The 27,166-nt window shown below is 40.1% G+C and overlaps 1 protein-coding gene across 1 annotated transcript in view; it reads right to left on the reverse strand.

Moving 5' to 3' along the window:
* The window catches only part of TOX (thymocyte selection associated high mobility group box), a 184,973-nt gene that overhangs the window by 115,066 nt on the left and 42,741 nt on the right, over positions 1-27,166 (reverse strand). The window contains exon 3 of the mRNA XM_024742660.1: positions 17,502-17,744. Within this exon, the coding sequence (XP_024598428.1) occupies positions 17,502-17,744 (243 nt within the window). The remainder of the gene's footprint in view (positions 1-17,501; positions 17,745-27,166) is intronic.

Genomic DNA, 27,166 nt, shown 5'->3' on the forward strand with positions numbered 1-27,166 from the left:
TGCTCATAAACTGGACGTTTGGAGTGAGAGGAAAAGATGAACCAAGTTTTGAGGCTGAACACCCGGGGTGGACGGTGTGATTCAGCTCACACGGTACATACTCAGTGAAACTCCCTCGCTCCAAACACGCCTTCCCCACGTCTCCCTGTTAATAATCGTTTCTCGAGACCCTGTTCTAACTCTACCCCTATTAGGTAGCCTTCCTCGGTTCCTCACGTCATTTTATAACTCTGTGATAGTAAGTGCCATGCTTTGAAATGCTGGATGACTTTTTAAGTATGAAGCTCATTTGTTTTTCTAGACACTTGAGGGCAGGAACTGTTCCCGTATCATTTTTGCATCATCAACATGCTCAGTGTCTCACAAACAGTCACTGGAACTGAAATTCCAGTGTCCCCAGGACAGTCCCAGTTTTAGGTCTCATCACTATTAGTTAGGTGCTTTACTCTCAAAACCGTGTTGGTTTGAATGATAAATTATATGGTCATCCTACCTATAGTAGATGCCCAATACTACCTAATTATTCTAAGACTCAAGGCCTATGTATATGAATGCAACACAAAGAGGAAAAATTGGGGCTCAATTTTAGACTCTGCCAGAGTCCAAAAGAATGAATTTTCTGATAAAGAATCCAACCAAAAAGCAAAGACACTTAGTACTGCCGAAATGTGATCTCCGCCTACAAAGAGGAAGTGGAATGCAAAACGAGCTGCAGGTATTCAAAGACCTTCGGACCTCAAGCATCTTGCTCTTTTAGGTAAACATGCATTTTTGGTATTGTACTTCTGTGATTTTCCATTGACATATGAAGTTGCAAAGATGGAAGAAGGGATTTCCAGATTGTACAGTATGTGTTAGAGTCGTTCTCACCTCTATTTTTAAACTAAGCAGCAATAGAAAGGGTTTGAAATGAAACTCCCTGATAGCTGTCAACAGGGTTACTGCCATAAACATTTGATCAAATATTCTCAAGGCAAAGGACCTATAACCAGGTTTATTCCTTGTCAGAACATCTGTTTGCCCTCTCATGGACATAACCCTAATCACTTTCTCATCTCCTGCATTTTATGCCTGAGTGGCCGTCTTCTTCACAACTTGGACCAAGAGCGCCTTGGGCAAGATTCTTCTATCCCGGGTAGAGTGCAGCCCTGCATCCATGCAGGTGCTTATCCAATCAACTGTAATAAGAAGAATCCACGATTTTATGCATCATAAAGTTGTCATCCAGGGGCCTGAGGAAACCCTTTTGTGATCCAGGATTCAGAGTTACGTGCATTTGTCTCCCAGTAGATGTTTGATATTTTCTCGTCAGTAATGTATTTTTCTCAGTATTTTGATAGATTGCCCAGGGAGATTTAATTCCTAATTTCATCTTTTCTGGCCTCTGCAGGAAGCTGTATACTGTAGTCATTTCTTTTCTGTTTACTTGGCCTGTGTTTTTTTGGAATAGTTTCACAGTTTTTCATTTCGTATCATAGGGTCACTAGAGAATGGCGCGAGAACATGTGAGGACAGCTGAGTTCCTCCCCTTCCTTGCTGTACAGTGCTTTACTGGCAAGAAGAACCCTGCAGATTCCACTGCGCCGTCCACAGCCACAGCCCATGTCCCGTGGCCCTTTCACCCTTAACACCAAAGCTTTCGATGGCAAGTCAAGTGAGGTTAACTCCAACTCTTCAAAGTAACCATGCTTTACAGCCTCAGAGAGTTAGAATATATTATTTTTTCTCTTTTCTTGTTTTTTTTTAAGTATAGTTCAGGTACAATATTAAATAAGTTACAGGTGTACAGTACAGTGATCCACAATTTTAATGGTTATATTCCATTTATACTTATTATAAAATATTGGCTACAGAATCTATTATCTTTTTAATTTAAAAAAGCCAAAATTTTAAATGAATATGAATAAGAAAGCATTACTTTGCAAATCATATCAGTAACATATAGTATAATATTTAATTGGTTTAATAAAACCTCATGAGAATTAAGGAAATCCCAATGTTAAGGTACGTTCAAAAGAAACAGATGTTCATCACCTGTTTATAATTTACTGTGTGAGAACCTATGATGATTGCCTTACTTGTACTATGTCATTTAATCTTCACAACAAGAGAAACACACTCTATTGCTATCTGCATTTCACAAATGGGGAACCAGCTGAAGTCCCCTGTGCCAGGTCCTGCAGGTAGGAAGGGCCTATCTTCATTTTTTTTTTTTTTTTTTTCAGTACGTAGCGGAGCACAGGCTCCGGAGGCGCAGGCTCAGCGGCCATGGCTCACGGGCCCATGTGGGATCTTCCCGGACCGGGGCACGAACCCGCGTCCCCTGCATCGGCAGGCGGACTCTCAACCACTGCGCCACCAGGGAAGCCCAGGCCTATCTTCTTAATCACTGCATGAAAATGGAACTTTGAACTTAATGAGGTCATGTTTGGGATTCTCTGCCCTCAGACATCCCTGATTTCAGTACTCTTTCCATTGTACCAATGGAATGTGCTAGCATTCTAACTGTACCTTTTAAGTTACCTTGTGCTCTAAGAAGTAGCTCTTTGTTATACCACATTTAAGGGACTGTTCTTCCATAGCTTATGCTCTCTACCACTGAGGTGCCATTTTACTGTGCATGGACTATTCCAAATAGGCAAGGGTGGTGTGTCCCTTTCCCACTGCTGTGGAGACTGGTTGTATGATGCATAAAAGTACTTAGTCTAAATAACTACCCTGGTAGATCCACCCTAGACCAGATCCTGCTTGGGAAACCCTGTGTAGGCAGTTGAGTGCCGGGGCTCACTCGGATCGTGAATCACTGTGAAGACCTCACTAAGTGCTGACATGTTCAAACCTTCCAGCCCCTCCTCCGAGATAACTACGTGTGGCACCTGCAGGCAGAGTAAGTTGCCAGCCAGTCTCTGGCCCCACGAGGGCATCTCCAGAGCACTGCTCGCAGGAGCCGGGATGTTCCACAGGCTGGGTGAGAAGCAGGAGGCCGGTGACGTGGAGAGCTCTGAAGCCCACATTCTGACCCCACCGCCCTTCATGGATTGAGCGTCCTCATTCGCACTCTGGGGTTGATGGGGAGGGCCCTTAGCTCATGGGGGGCATCTGAGCACACTGCCCCTTTGGGACTTGGCCTGTCAAGATGCTTTTGTGACCCTGGCCACATTAATTTAGCATTATTGGACAGGAATGAAGAAAATCCGGTTGAAGTTTATACACAATTCACTGTCTATTTCTTTGGCTTTTATCAATTCCCTGTCATACAGAATATTCAAATATTTATGAAGAGACAAATCAATATGAACATATCAGAAAAAGTAGCAGGAGTTTAATAAAGAGAAGGAAACACTTCTAGCTAATTTCAGATCTGCTATCCTTGGCAAGATGCCCAGAATTTTTACTTCTTTTATTTATAAAATAATTTAAACATCTTTGTACTTTTAAAAGTAAATTTTGTATCTTAACGATGGAGAGGAAAGAACATCTTGAAGCTGGCTGATGGTGGGTTCCTGGCACGTGGCAGACAACCCAACTACTGGTCACAGCGCAGAGCTCACAAGAACATGTCTGTTAGCGTAGCCTGCTGCCCCCTGAGGAGTTAACACCGCCTTCCTCACGGAGGACTTAAGAATATAAATTTCTGGATTTTTGGCAAAGAGCTAATATTTTTCATTAGCTGGAATGCTAATTTATTCAACAGGATGACTAGAAAATGTACTTAAACTGTTAGGTACTAGAGATACTAATCTTGTGTCTCACTTAATCCCCCAAACCACACGGTGCTGTAAATACTGTTGTCATACCATTTTCTTCCTGTTACAGAGAAGGAAACCGAGAGTCAAAGAGATCCAGTGATTTGTCAAAGTTACCAGCTAGAATTCCAAGCCCAGCCTTTTTTCATTGGACTATAAGATCTCTCTTTTCCTCTGCTCACTCTCTGATTATATTATTTCAGCAAGGTAGACATGAAGTGAGCTTATATTGTTAGAAAAAAAGAAGGCAGAATTGGGAATGTTGTCTGGCTGGCACAGCTGGTGTGAGCGGTGACGGCGTCAAATCCATCAGAAACCTCCACGGGGGGACGGAGAGAACCGGAGGCCCCGGTAAGGCTTTCGGCGCAGAGTCATCAAGCCCTCACCCTGTGAGAGGCACAGCCCCTGCCTCACCGGGAATGCAGAGTGACAAAGACCTCGGCCTGCCTGCTTCACCACCTACAGGCTGCCACCTGCGTAACCTGCCTCTGTCCACAGTCCCTCCTGGGCAAGGTAAGGATCACACCTCCCTCTCCTAGTGCGACTGTGGGGATTAAGGAGGGAACTGTGTAAAACACTTTGCCCAGGACCTGGCAAGAGCAGGTGTCCAGTGAACATCAGCACAGTAGTTCTCGGAATGAGCCAGGCAGGAAGGACACTAGTAACTAGAAGAGGAACGACAGACAGTGTGAGGAAAACCCAGACAAGCAGCTGTGGGGGCTTCTGAGCGGGGGGAGAGCAAACAGCTGACATGAGGCACACTGTCTGCCAGGTGCTGCTTGAGGGCTTCAGACGCCTGGACCCACTGAAGCCTCCCAACCCAGGACAACGAGGCACACGAACTCACTCGCACACAACCACATGCAGCCAGTGAGCGGCCAGGCAGGGGCCAAGTCTGGGCTGCCTCGTCCCCTGAACCAGTGGGCGCACCCAGCACCCACACCGCTCCTCCGGACCCGGAGGCCACTGGTTGGTTTCTGCAGGTGACCGGCACTCCCTGGACAACTTAAGGAGTGGACCGCATCTGGGAACCTGAACTTACAGAGTCTCACATCTTCCGGGTTTCATATACGTAACCCTCACCTTTCCAAGTGAACTGTCAGCTCCTGGATTCTAACACTGCACGTGACACCTAGTGGATTGGAGGCACAATGAAGACACTCCAGAAACATGTGAAGATTAGGGTGAAAAGCCAGCTTGAAGCACCCCTGCCAGGAAGGCAGTGTCTGCTGTCTGCTGGGAAAACAGCCCCGTGGGCTGCCATAATCAGAAATGAGGCTGCTTTGGGGAAAGCAAGAACAGCCACAGAAACAAGAAAATACCCCAGGTGACACAGCAGCTGTCGACCAAAGGTCCCAACCTGCATCTTCCCGGTGGGCGGAATGGCCATTGCCAGCCACTGGTACGCTCATGATGGGATAAGAATCCCCGACACACACACACAATCAATACCTAAATGTGTAACTGCATATACTTATGTAGAAGAAGAGACAGAGATACATATATAGATGCGAACAGCTTACTTTTATTCTAAGTGAATATAGTTACATGGTTGAGCCTGACTCGTCTGCTCATCCTGGTAACTGTTCAAGCACTGTAAGATATGTGTACCACACATTTTAAAGCATTTTCTTTAAGGCATTTTAAAGAAAATGCTTTAAAATGCTAATAGCTTTATTTGTCTTTTGATAGTCTTAATAATATCATCATTTTAGCAATAGCCTTTATGAATCTATCATCTTAATTAAAGAGGGACTTTATTTTTCATCCAGATCGTTTTCAAGTTTCATAATGTATGAAGGATTGGTCCTATCTCGATTTGGTAAGCCATTATTTACGTCTGCTGGTTAGCAGAAAATGTGATTAACTATGCATTGCATATAAAAATATGAAAAATGTTAATAGTGTAATATGTTTTGGGGCTTGAATAATATTTTATTAAAGACAATAAAGATTTTGATTAAAAAAAACCCCAAATCCCTTAAATGTTAATAATACTTTTCAAATGTAACGAATCTTGAGAAAGTTTTTTGCCTATCCTGAATTATAAAAAGGAGTTGAATCCTCCTTCTGTCAAATAGTACTTAGATTTCCCTGGGGAATTTGTATACTCCCTTAAATTCAGAGAAGCTCAACATATCAATTTTGTTATTATATATCTATCAAAATGTTAAATATATTTATTAGGTGGAGAAAAATAAAAAGACCTGTTCTCTGGATTACTATGGCATTTGTGATATTGTAAACGATCGAGAAAAGGAAAGATGAATCGAATATTTTAACCACTGCCCCAAATGGTTAAAGACTCTGCAGCACGTCATACCTTTTCTCCAATGGAGTGTGTGTTGCTTCTGGCAGAGAAATGTATATGAATGACTAATCTAAAACGACAAATATTATGTTCCTGTAGGTACTGTTTGTCCACATAAGAGAACTCAGAACTTTCAAACTGGAAAAAACTGAAATGGAAAAAAAAACAAAACCTGCTCTTAAAATGTTCCCATATGCTCTAGATAAGAACAGTTAATGAATAATGAAGGAAGTGGTGTCTTGGAGTGAGACTGGTTCATTGTTCTCCTGAAAAGCATTTTAGACTAATTCTCCTATGATTCCATGACTAAATGGATTTATAATGCACCACTTTAATGTTAATAATCTACTCGCCCAAATCAAGCAAACAGCAAGACAAAGATTGAATCATTTTGTGATTAAAGAAAAAAATCAACACTGGTCATATGAGCCAATCTTTAACGAACATTAATTCTCCACATTGTTCCTTCTGCCCCCAAGATTTTGGGGGACTAGGCAGAAATTTGTTCCTTTAGATGTCTTGTAATTTTGCTGATAATTTTTCTCCATAAAAATAGCTCTACTCAGAAAATGAAACTGTTCATCTAAAAAAGATCAACTATACATTATAATTAATTATCAAATATATCAATTTAATAGTGGTATGGGTTAGGAATGATTAGTAGTGAGTTGACTAAGTGTTAAGACTACAAAATAGATTTAAGTTTAGGGCTCAAATTCATTTAGCTAAATTGAAAGTATTATAGCAGTCTCGGTGCATTTAGACCCCACAACACATGATATTACACTTTTTTAAAAGCTGTAATATTTGTATTATTTTAGAAGACTACACAACTTAGAAATGTCAGCAAAAAAAAAAAAAAAAAAAAAAACCCAAGAAGTGTCACTGGAGTCTCCATGCTGACAGTCTCAGGAGCTGTTTCAAAGTGGAGGTGTTTGTTGAGACTTAATCCTGGAAAGCAATTTTCTTCTCAAGATGGATGGAAGTGAGTTATGGAAACTTAGAGGAAATAATGGAAAATTATCTGAAACGAAGCAATCTGGCTTACTTCCTTTGGGAAGAGATTTTTGTTCAAAAACATTTATTGAAAAGCCATCAATATTAATGTGTTTTCCTCAAGCTATGAGATGCTCAGAGTATTGTTCAACTTTTGGTTTTCAACCTCATGGTCTCTCTCTCCTAGCTTTTGATTTGGAAACAGAAGTTCTCATTCATATTTCAAAATTCTTTCATACACCTCATGAGCGTCCCAAATACAGAAACTTAAACAAAGAGAGGTTGGTAAATACAAACCAGGTATTTCCTTCCCAGACCCTCTCACATGCATGAATGGCAGGCTTAGAGCATCTTACTAGGCATGCAAATTGCTCTTTTCTATCAGTTTTGAGACAAGGGTCCAAATCCCATTTGCAAGATACGGTAACTCTATTTGATTGGGTAGCTTCTATCTTTCTCTTCTGCTCCTTTGCTCTCTCCCTATCTCTCTGTGTGTCTCTGTGTCTGTCTCTGTCTCTCTTTCCTCCCTCCTCTTTTCTACCCATACACATTCATTCTCTTAAGCTTTCTCACGATTCTCTCATTCTAACCCTACTCCTCAAAATGGGTCTCTACTCATCTCAGGGAACATTTCCTCAGCAGCGTGTGTAATGGATTACATCAAAAGAGGAAATTGCATTTAAAAATCACAGAATCAGATTATGGGAGAAAAGAAAGACAGCAGACAGTTCAGTTCTGAAGGAGTGTGACGTTGGCCCTGTGTGACTCTAATCTGAACTTGGATTTTCTAATTGTCCTTACTTGGGACCTTTGTCATCTTCAACCATACACAGAGATTGCCATCAGCTGTCGTGAGATGATCATTCCTTGACTGTGTTGTGGCTACAGTTACGATGGTCTCAGGGAAGGGGAAATAAAGGAGTAAACAATAAAACTTCATTCTCTTTATTGCCCCATCACTTAAGTTTCCACAACTCCAGAATACAATTTTGTATTACATTTGGTGAATGTACCAACATGTTCTTACCTATTCTACTGTTGATAGACATTTGGGATTTCATTTTTATTTCATTTCTCTTTTCAGATTTCCAACTCAATATACATGTATGTATGGAAGACTTCACTGTAGATTTGGAGATGAGGCGGTTAAGTGTAGTTGGGGAAGAACAATGATCCTGTACTTGTCTGGGGAAAACTTTAAGGGTTCCACTGGGGACAAAGGAGTTCATTTATTGGATCAGAAATAGTTATCGAGGTCCTACTATGAGCCGAGCACTACTTATAATATTGTTATTAATGATTTCCACATGGAAGTCTGGACAGCGAAACCAAGTGAGCTCTCAGGGTGTCTAGGTCCTCTTTTCTGCAAAGAGCTTGCCAGGCAGAGGGAGAGGCAGCAGAACTTTTCCCCTCCGCTGGGGGTGGGGGGTGGGGCACGGCCTGAGTGCTAAGCCAAGGGCCAGGCAGGGAAGGCGAGAGCCGGAAGGACACGCGTGCCTCGCTCAGCTCAGGGCCTGACTTAAGTCCAGGCTTGACCCATGAAGTGCTGTCATTCTTACTTAGGGTAGAGGGGTGAGGGTGGAACACTGCTCGGACCCGAAACTAGGAGGAGACGCAGACAGCACTCCTGGACGGCGGGGGGCGGGGAAGGGCCGGGCGGAAGGGCCCAACGCAGGAAGCACACATCCCACGGAGCCTTCAGGTACACGATTTCTCTCCTGAACAGGCTTCCTTTCTCACTTGCTGTTTATTCTTCTCACTCCCACCTCTTTTTCCTCTAGGCTCTGTGTTGCTTTTCCCCAATTCCCCCTCAACACTTTAGGAAGTATTTTATTAACAACTGGAGGGTGCAGCTAGTGACTGAAACTTCATTGCCAGGACCTGGGGAGTCTCGCTAATGGGCCTACTTAGAACCTATTTGTCCAAGGACAATTAGTAGCCCATAGCTCTATTTTTCTTCCCTCTCTTTGTTTGCCAAGTGCTATTTAAATAATGGATACCCAGCCAGAAAAAAAAGATGCCTTGAAGAGTAACACCATGATGTCCTTCCCAGATGTTTGCCTTTAGGATGAGAAATGAGTTACACAGAAACAAGATGGGGAATTGCTGGCTAGATACCAATACAGTAAGGGACACATGCTGTGGGAGTGATCGATGGTTCAGAAATCAAATATGTCAGCAATCGATGATGCTATTAAAGAGACTACCATAAAATGTCCATGTGGGGACAGAGAAGTATTTGAAAAATTCAGAAATTAATCTGCAACCTCAGGCAACGTCTGGAGCTCTGCCTCCCATTGTGGTCGGCATTCCTTAAAATCACAAATTAAAAAAAAATAGTTAATTTGACGTAAAAGTTGAAAAATAGGACCTCTGAGGAAAGGTTAAAGGAATTGGGGTTATTTGGGCCAGGTAAAGCACAACTGCAGGACTGACTCAATAATGTCAAAATACTTGAAATCAACTGTTCTTCAAGCATTCAGATGTCTGCGGCGGACGCAGCAGAGTGAAAGTGCAGTAAGATACTTCAGTTTAACTTTAATAAGGAACTTCCTGGAAGGAATCTAAATCTCTTGCTGCAATTTAACTTAACATTACAAGGTTAATTAAACACAAACAGACTACCAAGGAAAGCTGTGGAATCTTGGCTCTTAGATCGAAAACCACGTATCCTAACTGGTTTAGGTTTACTTCTGTCTGGAATTAAGAGACCGGATTGAATAACTCCCCGAGTCTGCTTACAGTATATTATATAACTGGTCTTATAGCTTTCTGATGTCTTCCGCGCATGGGCGAGGCACTGATCCACATGAACACTAGGGGTGAAGAAAAAGTACAGCAAGCCCTACATACAAAGTGAATCTTGAGTTTTTTGTACTTGGCATAAGAAAGGAAAAGTGTTATTTTTAAATTGACTCCTTTCCTGAACACTATTAAGGAGAGCTCTAGTTTGAAACAATATTTTATTACAGCACTGAAGGACAGTCCCAAACCATTAGCATACTGAGCACTGAACTACTTATCAATACTACATTCAAAGTAGTCTGTTTTGAGCAAAGAAAGGGCTTAAGTAGAGCTTAACAACTAACCACCAACAACGCTTATTTTTAGCCTTATTAGGGATCTGACATTAAAAAAAAAAACCCAAACCACACACTTTTATTATATATGGTAAAAAATAAGAACAAAAAAACAGCCCATTTTTTCACAGTATTACAGTGGTTTAATACATTGCTCTCATGTGCTGCAATATTCAAAAAAGGATAATTTGTGAAAAAAAATGGCTGTAACTGCTAAACATTCAATGAATTATGGTATAATTCTAAATAATTATTCTTCGTCTTTTTTCTTCTGTCAAAGTGGGCAAAATCATTTCTTTTTATTGCTTTTCTCCCCCTATTTTTTAAAGAAAGAAACAAACCAGGGTGACATCCATTCCATTTTAAGCTAATGCTTCTATCATTTCATATCTGAATGGGGCTGACATCATCAGCTCCTGCGTGTCCCAAAAGATACTTAGCTCTAGTCCACTGTTACATACTTTATGCATTACATGAAATAAGATATCTCCAGATTTTGAAAATATTTATTTTAAAAACAGCAATCAAATTGTGTGTAATCACATTTTCTGCCTGGCTTTGAAAGCTACATTATTCAATATGCCAGTGGTCCTTTCCATCATGGCGACATATTAGCAATTCATGCTGCTCTAATACATCTGACTTCCTTGATGTACAGCACGCCCTACAGACCCAGAGAAACACTCCTGCTTCAGTTCCGTGTGTACTGCCGCAGTACCTACCGAAGTGATGGTTGTCAAAACAGTTGTACAGTGGCCTTTGAATGCAAAGTGTGCCGTGACTGAAAGCTTCAAATAACAATAAATCTGAGTATATACATTATGCTTGCTTTTGTTGCCTGGAAAAACTAAGGCATTCGGGAAATAAACCCCCCAATTTTATTGCCTTTTAACATTTTTTTCCATTTTAAACTCCAGAACTGGAAATTTGAAGCATTCAAAGAAATTGAAATCTCCTTTGTTGCATTTTTCATTGTAAATTTTCTATACTGTGTCATTAGGAACCACCCTCTACAAAAAGCCCAGGTTCTAAATGAATCCTTTCTGTGAGGCCATTCTAAAACTTTGCACGGTTTCTCTTTGTATGAAAGAGCTTCTGTTGCCTGCACAAAGAACAAGCGATCACCACATATATCGGCCAGGCAGGAGCCTTCGATGACTTTATACAAGGTTGCATTTTGCCTTTTACCAGTCCGTGGTGAAACCCAGCAGTGAATGTGCCAGGGTGGAGAGAAAAAGGAGAGGCTCTTGATTTCAGTTTGTACGAATCAAAAGATTTTTCTTAAACCATGAATGCTTAATATGAACATTTTCTTATTTTACCCTTCTCCCAAAATAGCTCTGTAGTTTCTTTTTAACAACATGAAAACAACATCACTTTCTTCTTAATGGCAGAATAATATTTTCCACTCAAAAGAAATGTTCTGTCCAACAGGTTCAAATATCTTAATAACCGATTAGGTTTTGGGGTGGGGGGACAGGTAGAACACTGAGAATCTAGTCCAAGTGATGCTGGGGAAAATGACTAAGTAACTAAAGTGACAAGTTGAGTGAGTCGTGACTCTGGATCACAGTTGTGTGGTCGATAGAGAATGAATCATAGGAAAATGCCAGCCCTGGAAAGGGCCTCAGAGATCAGCTAGTTTTGTGGTTTTCTGTCTTCTTTGGGGGCAGAATCCTATGTTCAAGGGAATTTTTACAAGAAATGTGAACGAGTGAGATGAATCAGCGCAACACCGCTCTGGCTGATTCCTGGCTTCCCCTGGCTCCGCCTGATCTAGTCCAACCCCACTGGTTACACACAGGGTGCAGCGAATTGTCCACGGTTAACAAACTTATCCCAGGCAGGGCCTGGCCTTCCAGACTCTCATTCCAGTGCTCTTCTAACCAGATTCCACTCTTGGAAAAGCATAGGCGGTCAATTATCCACTATCAAAATAACTCAGGAATTTTGAGAGAAATGGAACTCTTGCATATTGGGTCGTGAGTGGCTGTTTAACTTGGACCTAGAGAATCAGAACTAGTTGGCACCTGTTCAACAGTATATACTAATAGAAATTCGACACTGTTTTATAGGCTGGTCTTGGAAAATATGGACTTTAAGACAATGGAATCTTTCTTCAAGTGCCAGAAACCTTACTTTTTGCAGGAGTCCTGACTGACTACTAACACATAAAATGGCACAGGCAAGAATATACAAAAAGGAAGTGGTGGGAGATTTGGGAAGGAAAAACTGTCACCCTGTGTATGTTTCACCCCTGTATATGTTTATGGCAAGTTTCAGAAGGCAATCTAGATTTTCTACCCTGGTGACCTTTTTATCAGAAAGGGATTCCCACTGAATATATCTAGCACCTACTGTGTGACAGGCACTACTTTACAGATATTAACTACGTTAATGCTACAACAGTATGGGATTAAGTGTCTTATTATACCTATTTTATAGGTAAGGAAACTGAGGCACAAAAAGGTTATGTAAGTTGCTCAATGTCATGCAGCTGGTTTAGGTCTGTGCCAGGATTTGAACTGCGGTAGTGGTGGTCCAAAGATGTCAGTTTTAATCAAAATGATGTGTAAGAACACTCAGTAGAAGGTAAAGACTTCTTTAGTGACTAGCAGGCTTATTGCCTTTTTTTCTTTTTTTGGACAGATGTGAAGAAGATTAAGGATTTAAGTATAAATAACTCTTTTGGAAAATCTTCTCTCATGCACTTTAACTTCTGCAAAACAGTTATACATATACAGTCTTGCTTTTCACATTTTTTTTTAGCAAACATATAATAATGCTTCCTATGTGCCAACCAATGGTCTAAGCAATTTTTAAATATTCATTTCACTCCATGAGGTAAGGACAATAATTTATCCTTGTTTTTCAGGTAAGGAAGCTGGGGTGTTCACTGGTTGAGCCACAGAGCAAGTCTCTTAAGTACCCTGAATCTCCATTTTTCATTTGTAATATTGGGATAATAATACTCAGATATTGATTTCTAATTACAGACTAAATTTTTTACATCTAATATATTAGAAATTTGTTGGTAATGCTTATAACCAGTAAAACTGTATCACTTATGTTGCCAGTGGGGAAAGAAACAGGTAGATATAAGAAAATTTAAATTTAAAATAAATTTTCAGAAAAGATTATATATTATACAAAACAGCAACATATATAACATATAATAATTCATGTATGTTAAACATTACAATAACCTCTAAAATATATACAATATCTAAATGAGAATTAAAATATTTTCACCTATTTGATCCATTCAGATTCTAAAATTCCATCATGTGAAAATACTAACACAAAGATCTGAGCACCCTACTAACAGAAAAAGTCTCAGCTTTAATAACACTGAAGAGTTTCTGGAAGATAAAATTGACGACAGTTGATCCTATACATAAATCTATCTAGGGTGGCTCATACTTACAAGATTTTAAAATCTACAGCAAGTTCATTATTTAGAATCCACAAGTGTCAGCTTTTATTGGTTGTTCCCAAACTGTAGGTGACCTTGAAAGGAGTTATCAGAAAGAGCCCTGCAATTTCTAGGTGGGAAGCTTTTACTTCCTGATTCTGTAGCCATTATTTCCTCGTCTATATGAACACTGATAACCTAAATTGTGCACTATTCCATTTCATACATATATCATAAATACAGGGGCTTCCCTGGTGGCTCAGTGGTTAAGAATCCGCCTGTCAAAGAAGTAATAAATAAATAAAAAATAAATAAATGTATTAAAAAAATATATATATATGTCAACAACTGATAAACCAATCAATCATCTGGTTAAATTTTGTGATCACATTATACACGAGCAAAGTTGCTGGGAAAGAGTTTTAGTCAGTTTTTATAAAGACACATGAAAAAAGTATCTTATAGACCTAAAGTTACTTCAAAGAAAATAATCCTTAGCCCTTTTTAACTATAAAATATGGTTGTTCATCTTCAGATTCATTGATTTGGGAATGATGTGCAAACAACTTAAGAGCTCGTATTTCTGTTCTCACTGTCACCACCCTGTATGTCTTCACACTCCTTGCCTGAGTTACAGCAACAGAGGGCTCCTCAGACCCTACACAACTCCAATTTCCTGCCACTGCGAGATCCCTCCAGAGAGATGCCAGAAGGATTCTCCTTTGACACTGCTTTCATAATGCTTTTGCCTTGAGTGAAAACAGCCAGTGGTTCCTTAGACTCCCTCATATCAAGCCCACAGTCCTTAGTGATTTTTGAAACCTTTTGTCAAATCTCCTAACTTAAAATATCCAGCCTGCTTTTCAAATGCTCTCTCTCCTAGATGCCTTTTCTTTCCTTTCTGTTTGTCTAAATCGAAACCATCTTTCAAGACCTGACTGCCATCCTACCTTTTCCACTAAGTTTTATAAATTACCCAAACCAGATGACTATAATCTCTTCCAACCAGGATTCCTACCGGGTTCACGGCCAGTAAAATTGTGTTTAGCCCTTCTCCTGCCTCTAATTGCTTGATGTTTCACTCCAACTGTTTCATACGTGGTTACGTTTTTTCTGTAGTTTACAAGCTCCTAAAGCACACTGACCGTATTTTATCAATCATTTGAGCCCTTTCAAACATTTAGAGCACAGAAGGCATTTAAAATGTACACACTGATGAGTGGCATTCTAAACACATGATAGCTCAAAATAAGATTGGAGATGCCCCTTGTTTCTCAAAGGAATTAGTAGACTCCAGTAAAGTCGGCCTTTCCAACTTCATTAAATTTCCATTGCAACTTTGCAGTATTATCAAACTCTGGCTCTCGCAATCCAGTCAGAGATCCAAGCCTTGAGAAAGGACTCTTAAAACAAATTTCATCTCCAAAGGTACTTTCTTCAAGACCACGCTGGCTTAAAAAATGGGTTTCCTGTAGATTTAATGTTAAATCAACATAATTAACTGGACCTACGCTCTCCAGGATAGTAGCCACTAGGTACATGTTGCTACCTTAAATGTAATTAAAATACAATAAAATAAAAATCAGTCTTTCAGTCACGCTAGCCACATTTAAAGTGTTCAATAGCCAATGACTATTGCTACTGGACAGCATGCATAACAGAAAAGCCATCATCACAGAGAGTTCTATTGGACAGTGCTGAAGCCTATCCAAAGTCTCGCCAAAACTTAATTTGTTGGAGCAGCCTTTTACTTACAGCATAAAATGCTAGGACCAGTACTGTGAGAGGCAAACTAGATGTCCACCTCAGAATACGGTTTGGAGGTACTGGGAAGTCTCACCATCCTATGAAAAACCCAAACAGACTCACTGTGCCAAGAACTGGAATGGAAATTAGAGCTTCACTCGCTTAGTTTAGGCTGAACAGGGACCCTCTGCCTTGTAAAGTGTGAAAAGTTCCAAGGGAAATACCATGTTGATGCGAAAATACCGAAGTCCGGTTTCTGACAGTGGGTTGGGTGGAAAGGAGCATAAAGAATTAGGATGAGCAGGGGCTCCTGACACGGAAGGAGGGAAGCGTAGTAGAGGAAGGGCCTAGAAAGTGGTGCTACACAGCTGCGACGAGATCCAGTCCCGAGCACATCATCTGAGGCTGGAGAGACTTAGCAAGGTGGCCAAGCTGGGAACATTCCAGGTGCATGTATACTGAGGTTGTACAAGCATCTCTTAAAGAGTGAACGGCGAATTGGGAGGGTCCTGGAATGCTGAGAAGGCAGATTATATAAAAGAAAAAGGGTTTTGAGACTAAAACTATGTAACTGAGTATCTCATTATCCTCCTGTGGCCCAGCTTCATTAGCACATGAGGAAGAAGCATAGAGGACAAAACTGGTATTCTATGTGCTGTGTTCGTCCTTCCTCTCCTTCTCAGTGAACAGGGAAGTCTATAAAGTATGACATGGACACCTTATTGGCTCATGAACTGGGTCTGAAGGCTTAGCCCCAAAGAGGAATAGTCACGTGATTTTTCAAGGTCACTACTTTGAAGTACAACGTTCATCAGAGTTACACACTTAGCATGTTTTCTAAAAAATCCATCTTCCATTTTATGAAGCCACAGTTAATACTCTTAGGATAAATCTATACAGGTGGAGTATCATCTAAAAACCGGGACAATGGTGTCGAGTTTTTTGCTCCCGCTGGTGCTGGGAACAAGTCCTCCCCTCCTGTCCACCCAGCTACCTGCCAGTTCTGAGGAGAATTCTATACCCTACCATGGCCTGTGACATTAGGCTCAGGGCTTCATTCCCCCAAAACTACTACGGGATCTCTTTCCACTCTCCTTTCTCCCCCCTTTATGTTCATGATTAACAGAAAAACCTTCTTGTGAAGTCATTCAAGTTAGAGATACATCACCAAATGATTTAGGTAAGTGATAACATGAAACGCTTTCCTATCAGAAACAACATAAGATGAGCAAGTTAATCGATTTGTTCATTGTGAATATGACAGAACTGTTCAGTGGCTTATAAAAATGACAACAGAGGTGGTTGGACTGTTAAGTGATTGAACAACGCAAACCAAAGAAAGCTCATTAGAAGTCACTGTTAACCTGAGAGCGTTTCATTACATGGTAGAAAGCTCTGCCCTTGGCCATATACTACTGACAATATTCTCTACTCCTTGAGATATAGACAGAGAAAGTATTAAGGTTTTAGATGACATAAAAATCAGACAGAAAGATTTTATGATGTCAGTATTTCTCAAGCACGGGATACTCGTTAAAAATACAGACTCTTGGACTTCCTGGGTAGGGGCTGGGCATTCACTTTTTGCTAGTCTTCTGGGTGATACATAGTCTCACTAAATTTGAGAATTGTAGAACATTAGAAGATTCAAAGTGACAAACAAAGTCCAAGAGACAGAAACACTTCAGTAGAGATAAATTTTGATCACCCAAATTATACCTTGAAAACAAAGATGAAAATTGTTTTCTTGCTTTTTCCTATTATATAAATTGGTGGAATTTGAGAGCAGAAAATAGGGCAGCAACCAACTTTCACAGCAGTTCCTAGAAGAAGTGGGGATCTTGCTTGTGGTGAAGAATCCTGCACTAGATGAGATGTGGCACCTTTATGATAACTTTCTATCTAAAAGCTAACAAGACATTTTGACCATATGACCACACATTCAGTGTCAAATAGTATTTAGGACTTCGGGTTATAAATATGAGTGATCAAACATGTAATTAATTGATTTTGCCTTGACTTAAATGTAAAATGGAAAATTGCTTTAGGATTTTACCGGATCTATGGATTTAGGATTTCATAGCTAAAAATGATTCTAGTTTCAGAAAGCCACGTTACGATGATTGAAAGCTTCTCACGTTAATTTCGACCTTGTCCTCGCTGTGTCCCCTGCTCCCCCCCCCACCAATCGGTCAGCAGACCCTTACCACAGAAATGGAGTTGGGAAGCAGCGCTCCGTCCTGTCCCAGCATGTTGGAGACGGTGATTTCAGGTAGGTCCATGTTTTGTGGATGAAACGGTAGCAGGCCATTATGGTTCATTGGGTGACACAGAGAGTGGTAACCAGGTTCGACCTCATTCAGGTGCACCAGCGAGTGGTCGGGGAGGGAAGGAGGAGTGATGGGTGGAATGTTAAAGTCTTCGCTTTCCAGGCTTGGACCAGGGTAGGACTGAAAAGACAATGGTGATATTGATGCAAATTATCATCCCCTTCTTTTCATCATGGTGAACAAACACACACGACCCTTTCAGATATTATTACAAGCATCATTAAGGATTTGGCAAAGACACTGCAAACACTCAGATTATCCTGCTGCAATTTCTCTATCATGCATGGAAGGAAATCGCCTCGAAGGCATAGCCACTTCTCGTATAAAGAGTGCCACCATTAAGCAGTTTTATTGTTCCAAGAAGCTGAACTCAAACAGATTTCAAAGGTCCCATTAAAATGCTCCAGAGTTGTAATCTAGCTGAATACCTTTTTTCATGGGAATTGTGGGGAAGGAAAGGCAATTTATAAAATTAATATTTGATCAAACATGTTTCATGGGGCTCCCTACTGCTCAGATCATGAGATGTAATAAAACGAATTCCAGAAGTTCTAAGGCACTTGCTTCTGGGTTTTGAAGAGCTACATGCTCACAACTGACAAAAAAATTTGGTAAAGCAGTAGCTTAACCATGTTGCATAAGTGTGACTTCAGAGAAAGTGTCATATATGAAGATAATGCCATTAAAAGCTATTTTTATCATGAAGATTGTGCCATCAAAATAAAAATGAAGATGGCTTTCTTGATTTCTGACTACTCACGCTTATTTGATCTACCCCTAGAAGGCAGTAAATAATTCTGTAATCATTTAAATGCGGTTCTGCCAATTTTGAAAGATAAAATTACACAAATATCATTATAATACTAATTTAGGAATAAAAGTCAATCAGTAAAATAAATAACAACATACGTGGGGCTTTTTCTTTTAGAAAGTAGCTTTTAGATAAAACAGGAAGGGAGGGAGCAAAGAAGGAAGACAAGAGTATGTGAGGACACTCCTGCTCACAAATAGAATGTGGTAAACATGGGCCATATAAGGAGGAACTGAATAATAAAATATTGTTACCAGTTCATATCAAAACACAGCAATACTTAGCAGTCTTTAGAGAGCAGGTGCCATAATACGAAGGAAACAGAGCGGGTCCAGGTAACTCTCACAAGCCTATCTTTCAAAGTACGCGACTCTTCCTAGCGTCTGAGCACAGGGGTAGCAAGGACCCGCTTGTCTGGCAGTAGCACGCCTGCTGGAGTGTGCGAGATTGGAAATGAGCAGACTGAGGGTAGGAGCCAAAGAAAGGAGTGTAGGGTATTCACAGGGTGTTCAGCCAATCAGCTTCATGCTCCTGCTTCCAAGTGCCTGGGGTTATTTTTTTCCAGATGACGTCTATTTGTCTAACAGAAAGAAAACCTTCAAGTTGCACTTGCTAAATGTTGTACAAGTTTTGATATATTTGTTTAGGTTTTGTCAGGAGACACGCTTAAATGGAGAGCTACTTGGAACATCTGGCATTGAGACGTGGTCCCGTAGAGGCACGTGTGGGTTACAGACTGGGGGCGTATGAAGGGAAGATTTAATTCATCTCTGCAGATAATTTTTCTTAAGTATCTAAAGTTCTGTTAAAAGAAAAAATCACCAGCACTAAAAGTTCAATCATAAGTTATCAAAATTTCCTGTTTACAGCATCTACCTCTTGTCTGAAAAATATACTAGTGCCCTGTGTCAAAACAGCAAGTTTGATTAAATTCTCATTTGCCTAATATAATTTAGACCTTTAATCTGTAGACCTAAACCATCAGCCCCTGGTACAAGTATTCACATAAGAAGCATAAAAGACACAAAATGGTGGGGGGTGGGAGGGAGAGGAAGCGCACTTATTAATGCTGGCTTCGTAGAAAGCGCTGTGTTGAGTCCTTTGACTATGCTGTCTTCATTTAGCCCTTTGTCTTCAATAATCCTTTGTGTAGCTATTATTACCCTGTTTTCCTGAACAGAAAATTGAGAGTTTGAAGTTAAATAACATTCACTTAGCTGGTAAGCAATCGACTCAGTACATCTGAGGGATGGATATATGGAGGAGGAAGGCGTTTTTATTTCTAACACTTCCATAACTAGTTTAATTGCTATTATTTTATTAAGTTGAATGATACAAAGTTGCCAATACTCAACTGTTTTTGATCAATAAAATTTCACAATTTAAGAATCAGTATTAGCATTAGTATCAGGTTTTTCCTCTTCCCGAATTCCATCCCAATGCCCATCCCATTAAAATCAAATCTTTACCCTAGAAGAGCAAGAGTATTCCTAATTTGTCTTTCTGTCAACATTTCTAAGGCTGAACTTGTTGATACCTATCTTTTAAGAAGTTAATTGACATCTGTTTGAAACCTTCCTGAATAAGATACAATTAACGCCAGCCATAAAGGAAAAAGATGTTTTTAACTTTATAAATGACATTAAGCCTCTGAAATACCCAGGGATAGTCTACCTATGGTGTACTATAAATTTACATTCTAGAATTTCTCCAGCAGTTAAATCTTAATTTGTGGTGTTTTAAAGGAAGGTTTAATTGGTATCACTTTACATCCAGTGATAACAATTGTACTGCAATCTAACTAAGCTACATGGTTTATTTTCATGTAATTACACATTAATGTTATTTAATCCGTGCACTTACATACCAAAACCACAGATTCCACAACTTAACTGGTAATGCGTAGTTATGTGGATCAAGAATTTTAACAACAAAAGGTTACTTAGTAGTTTCTATTCTTCACATTAGAAGTCATGAGATGGTTATTTGCCAGGAGCCTATTACAATGTAATCGATGCCATATAAAAGTACCACGGTAATTGTATAAATGTCAAAATGTCACAGAACTCACAAAAACTTCAATGCCAGACTAATTACTAATTATTTTTTAAGTTTGGAAGTGAATTAGCTAATTCTTCAACATTGACTTCCATGGCATGACATCTTTATTTTGATTTCTTAAAACCTAGGACTTCCCTGGTGGTCCAGTGGTTAAGACTCCGCACTTCCACTGCAGGGGGCACAGGTTCGATCCCTGTTTGGGGAACTAAGATCTCGCACGCCATGCAGCGGCCAAGAAAAAAAACCTAATAAGTTTGACTTAACCACGGTAAGTTATACATTAAGAGGCAATTTGCCGTTTTGGGGGTGATGTAACAATTGCATATGATTCAGTATTTTCCCTCATTCCCCATGAAGCTGCCTGGTTACAATCAGTGTTCAATGTTTGTTGAATGAATTAACAAATGAATCACTGAATGAATGCATATAAGAAGAAATGAATGTGAAGATGACTCTTCAAAGGCGTGAAGTTTATGACTATACCACTGTTATGCCATGGGCTTGAATAAATATCCTGTGTTCCCAAGAATGCACTGGCTAGATGACAGCATGGTATGGAATGCTGATTGCTCAGCATGTTGGGAAGCCAAAAGTACTGTATCCTGTTAAAGATGTAAAGGCTGAAGCAGCCTGAGAAAGGCTGGGGTAGGCGAGTTTAGTGTCCCTCTCTGGCTGTTGATCTGTCCCCCTGAAGTGGTTTGCACTCACCATCCCGTGGTAACACAGAAGTCCCAGAGGATTCCTAAGGGCGAGTTTGGGGCCCCCTCGCTCTCAGAAGTTGTTGGAACCTAATCCCTACTGCAGCTAGCTAAGGACCTGGCGGAAGCCTTGGTTCCGCATCAGGATCCCTTGGGGATGGCTACCAGCAAGGGCCTCACTAGACAAGTGGACAGAGAGTGCATGAGAGGGTGCTCTGAGCACAGAAACAGGGACATTGGTGATGAGACCAGGGACTGAGTAGTCAGAGAAGCTTCAGTGAAAATCATTCCTTGCACTCTCTCCTGATTCAGGGTCCTTTTCTGATTCGGGCTTATTTTCCTCCTTCAAGTCTCAGTGAGGCCAGGTATTAAAAAAAACTTTCATTCTCCAATTCTATTGAGACCAAAGATCATTTGATCCTTCCTAAGACCTTGCATATCCCGATGAGACACTGGGCTACTTTTTTTAGCCTGAGTGAGAGACCACCAAGGAGTCAATCCATGGCTTCTGAGAATCTGGGGGGCTAGGCTCCAGGCTACAACGCTGGAGAAGAGCAGGTATGGCCTTTCAAGGCGGCATCATCTTCCTTATCAGCCTTTCTAGTGCCTCTTACGCCTCCCAATCTAGAGATCAGAATCTTCTCAGCAGCTGCCTCTTCCCCAAGAAATGATAAAAGTCAATGGTGACCATCTACACAAATGAAGAGAAAGTACTTAGGGTTAACGGTATGAAATTCAAGACAATATATTTAATTTTATCTTGGATCTTCACCATGTTAATGAAAGGTAAACTGGAAACAAAGCAGCATGCAAAGTGATTTGCTCTAAACCACAGCTAGTCTGCATGACCTACATGAGTCAAAGACCTCAGAATCATATTACTGTTACTCAACCAGATTCTCCCTGATCCTAAGTTACTCACTGGTCCTAGACACAGGAGACTCTCCTTCTGTTGCTGGCGCTGGGATACGGCTCTATCCTAGAGGGGGAGGCTCTGTGAGTCCCTGTGTGTCCAGGGAGCAGAAGCCAAGAGTCGTGATATGTGGGTAGAATGGGCTGTGCTTTCACGAGGCTTGGCTAACGCTGGACTATATATGAACTTCTCAGAGGCCATAAGGGGACTGTTGGAAGCATTAAAGTAGTAATTTCAAAATTATCCTCCTCAAGAGACTATTTTTATGGTTCTAAATAATAGATCCAGTGACTGTTTCAAGCCACTTTCTTGAACCCTTACCATTGGCATTTGCATATTTAGCTACAAGGTGCTACATCTTTCTCTGATGAGGCGACAGATCTTGGACCGGTTGAGAGTACTTATAATGCTTCCTCAGTGACTGATAAGAAGGCCACGGAACATGCTGGAAAGACTGGAAGCTCTGGAGTCCAGCAGACAGAGCTGCTGCAGGCTCTTTGAAGCATTTGTCAGTGTGGGTTCTGGGACAGGTTTCTCCTTTGAGCCTCAGTTTCAAAACCTGCTTTATGGGGTTCTTATGAGCATGAAGACAAAAAACATAAGATAGGTAAAAAGCCTAATAATATATGTCTGCCACATAGAAAGTTCTTGATAAATGGCAGCTTTGGCATAGCTGTGGTTATTGTTAAATGTGTTTATATATGCCGTGGATTGGGTCATGTCTGAGAAAACAACTATAGACCAAATAGGAGAGGATTTAGACATCGTAATGAAGGAATTTCAGTATATTTGCCATTGATCAGACCTCATATTGAAGCAAAGTGTAGCCCTATTCATACATAATGTATTCATTTAATTGCTCCCCATAAATAGCATTTGTTTTTACTTTAATGGGATTAGATTGCAGTTTTGAAATTAAAGAATAAAAAGATAGTGGGAAATGGTGAATAGGCGAAGATGCTGGAGAGCTCAGACAATAAGGACCTCATGTACAGAGGGCCACAACTCTGATTCTTCAGAGAGCTCTGCTGCAGGCTGGCACCCAGGCTGATCAGTTCCTGACAGTTCCGTCCTACTGACCCAGGTAAAAGGCTAATGAATGTGTGAAGCAGAATTTCAGTGTCTAAGTTTGCAACAAAAGCTATACTTGCTCACATACTGTCTTGTGTCCGAAGGAAAACTATATTCCCTGGGAGACTGCTGTCAAGTTGCTGATCAGATGGTTTGTTTTTGAGACAAGAATCAAGAGTTGGGTTAGGAAAGTAACAGAAGATCCTTCCGATCTGTTTTGATTTGATCTTTTGGGAACCTTTCTAGCCTCTTGACTAAAGCCATTGTCCTTCCCCACGTCCAACCACCTCCAGCATCCCCAATTCAGTGAAAAAGGAAGGAAAACGTCTCACCTGATTTCTGGACGATCTCATTCCCCTGCCTGTTTAATGACATGCTCACATTTCTTTTTCATCATTTTGCTTTACATATTCCATGGCCTGGGTATCCTGTTTACATTATTTTCTCCTTCTGCAATCCATACTTCCTTTCACTACAGCCTGTTCTTATTTTTTATTCTTATTCTACATTATTACATCTGGAGGTGGGATGTTAATTAGGCTGATTTTTCTTTTGACTACAGAGAATTTATGTTTTTGTACTGTTTAGATAGAGTGTTAATATATGCTGACTGGGAACAAATAATGGGAAATCTCTACTGGACTTTGTCTTTTCTTCTCTTCTAAAAATCTAGTTTCTCCACCAGAAGGGCCTTGTATCTGTGGGGTTTTGTCCACATATTGCAATCATTATACAGAGTATTCAATCTTTGGTGACAAGAGGTCCCATAACTCAGAAGAATTCAAAAGATATCATCTTGTACATATCTTTAAATTATGTGATGGCTTCATGCAATCATGCACACACTAAAAATATGGCTATGGTTATAACACTGTAAAATATGTTTCTCATATAGATCTTTATCTGAAAGATAAATAAATAGCACTGCCATCAAATTTATATGAAATGCCTTAATTTTTAATCTATAACATAATTTCTGAAAGTTCAGGATAGAAAAATGCCCATGTTTAAACATGTTTCATCTTGTATTATTGAAAATTCTTGTTGCATAATTTAAATAACTGAATGAAAATAAATAAAATTAAATAAATTAATTAAATAAATAAAATAATTAAATAAAATAAATTGGGTTCATTAGAAAAATAATAAACTTCCTCTGTATGTTTTCAGAAGTTGATATTGAATGTAATGGTGATTTCCCTAGGAAGAGTTTAAACAGCATCAACATTATCTCCAATTTCTTTTGAGAAGACCTTCAGAAGTAGGTATTTTTCAGATTCTTTTGTTTCTGCATGAACAAGCGTTGATAGCGTGAAACTATAATGTATTACTGTGGAAAGCTTTGGTCTGTTACATAAATCATCTTAACACTCAGCAAGAATTGTCCAGCAGGTGCCACTGATGTGCTCAAGCCAATGATCCTGCAAACAATTTTTTTGTCTTTCTTTAGATGTTAGACAATAGCAATAAATCATCTTCATTTAAAAACACACAATGTACTAATTTTTCAAGCAACAGTTATCAAAATGCATTTTGGGTAGAACGTACCACATTTATTTTATTTGTGCTCATTAGTTTTTGTAACCTTATTAAGTAAAAGGCAACGAGAGCTTCATCTGTCATAGAAGCATTTGTTGTGTACCTACTGTGTGTAAGGCATCCCACAAAGTATGATTTGAGATACAAAGAACTATAACAGCTTGTCAGAAAGGAAGTAAATTAGAAGAGATATAAAAACTTAGGCTTCCAATAAGCAGCATGTTCGACTGTCAAACTAAGTGATATCTGAGTGTAAATGAAAGAGGAATTATTTGAAGCTGGGATGATGGGGGGTGGGGAGGTTGTTATAAACAGATTTACCCTGATAACAGGACCTGAAGATCAGACACTTCTGCTGACATGCAGTAGGTGATGAAGGGAAGACCACAAAACTGACAAACGAGCGAGTCCAGACAGTGCAGCAAGGAGGTTCAACAGGGAGGTCAGGTCTTCAATATCTAAGAAAACTTCAAGGGCAAGATTGAGCCCACCGATCAAAAGAAACTTTGGGGTACTGAGCCCACTGCGAGCCTCTGTTGGGACTTGTTTTTATTGGATCATTGAGAACCAGGGTGCAAAGCCTCAATGAGACCAGAAAACAGGGTTAGCTTGAGGCCGCCCCAGAGAGTATCTGACACTGGGGCTGGGTTTGGGAGAGCTCTGACCTTGAGCTGGGGTTAACAGGCTGAAGCTTTCAGGATCTGTGGGTGTTAGGGCAGTGGGCCGAGCACTCTCAGATCAGGGGTGGGCAGGGCAGGGAAGTCCAGCACTCTTCTGTGTGCCATGACTGCTGCTAGGGCCACTCTTAAAAAAAAGTTTCTGGGAAACAAATAATGTGCCCCCCCCCACCCCCCAGCACAACCCAAAACCACACATGGACGATGACTAGGGAGAGCATATTAAAGTGGGGAAGCTACTTCTGAAACCCTAGTGGGGGCCACAAGGATGTTCCGGTAATAGGTCATCATTCTGTATTCAGTGTTTAAAGGGGATAATTAAAACATTTAAAATTTCATTGCTTAGCATAGATTTTATGTACAAATGCAGTCCATCTTTTTTTAGTTTTCCAGATGTCTTCAATTCTCACATTGAGTTCTGAGATTCAGTTCTACAATTTTGGGGGGGTTTATTTTATAAATAATACATGTTAATGAGTGAAAAAGAAGAAAATATACATAAAAAAAAAATCACTCGAATTCAACCACTCAGGAAAAAAACCCACAAACCTACACTATTAAAACGTGCATTCTTTCAAGAATCTTTTCAGTCCATATTTGCTATCCTGTTTTGGGTTTTTGTTTTGTTTTTAATAAAGCTCTGATTTTGGAGCTAGAAATGCTATACGCAAATCTCATCTCATCTCTTAGCAGGTGTAGTTACTTAATTCTTCTAAACCTTAGTTCCCAAATCTGTAAAGTAGGGTTGATAACAGTATTCAATTCATTAAGGGTATATCAGGATTAATTGAGATAAATGAGATAATGATTTACATTATTATTACAAATTTTATTACAAATTATTACAAATTATTTAAATTTGAGTAATATACTAGCTCATAAGAGCTATCAATAAATGTAAGCTATATTATTATACCATCATATAATTTAACCTGGTCACTTAAAAGGATGTGACTATTTTTCATGTCAATAAATATCATCTATTACATTTTGTTTAAATGACTACATATTATATCATTGTGTGCATGTTCTGTAATTTATTCCAGTTTCTAATTACCAAACATTTAGGGTATTTCTAATTTTTCTCTGTTATGAACCTCACTATGGTGAATAACCTTATGCATTTTTTTTCTTAGGATAACGTTCTTGAGTTCTATACTTATGCTCAAATGAAATTACAGAATGCTCGCTCGAGAGAAGACCTCAGAGACTACGCTCCCACTTTGTAGATGTGAAAAATGTGTAAAGAGGTTAAATGATTTGCTTGTATTCAGAGAACTAGCTGAGCAGAGGGGAAACCCATAGCATGAATACATAGAATTTTTTACATTTCATAATTGAATAAAATGCATCAGGGTTTTTTTTTTAATTAATTAATTTATTTTTGGCTGCACTGGGTCTTCGTTGCTGTGCGTGGGCTTTCTCTAGCTGCGATGAGCGGGGCCCACTCTTCATTGCTGTGCGCAGGCTTCTCATTGCAGTGGCTTCTCTTGTCGCGGAGCACGGGCTCTAGGTGCACGGGCTTCAGTAGTTGTGGCACGCAGGCTCAGTATTTGTGGCTCACGGGCTCTAGAGCGCAGGCTCAGTAGTTGTGGCACACGGGCTCAGCTGCTCCGCGGCATGTGGGATCTTCCTGGACCACAGCACGAACCCGTGTCCCCTGCACTGGCAGGTGATTCTTAACCACTGCACCACCAGGGAAGCCCAATGCATTTGGGGTTTTTTTTTTGTTTTGTTTGTTTTTTTACTTTTTGCTTTTGCGGTACGCGGGC

The sequence above is a fragment of the Neophocaena asiaeorientalis genome, unplaced genomic scaffold (genome assembly GCF_003031525.2).
Source record: "Neophocaena asiaeorientalis asiaeorientalis breed wild unplaced genomic scaffold, Neophocaena_asiaeorientalis_V1.1 scaffold226, whole genome shotgun sequence".
Lineage (NCBI taxonomy): Eukaryota > Metazoa > Chordata > Mammalia > Artiodactyla > Phocoenidae > Neophocaena > Neophocaena asiaeorientalis.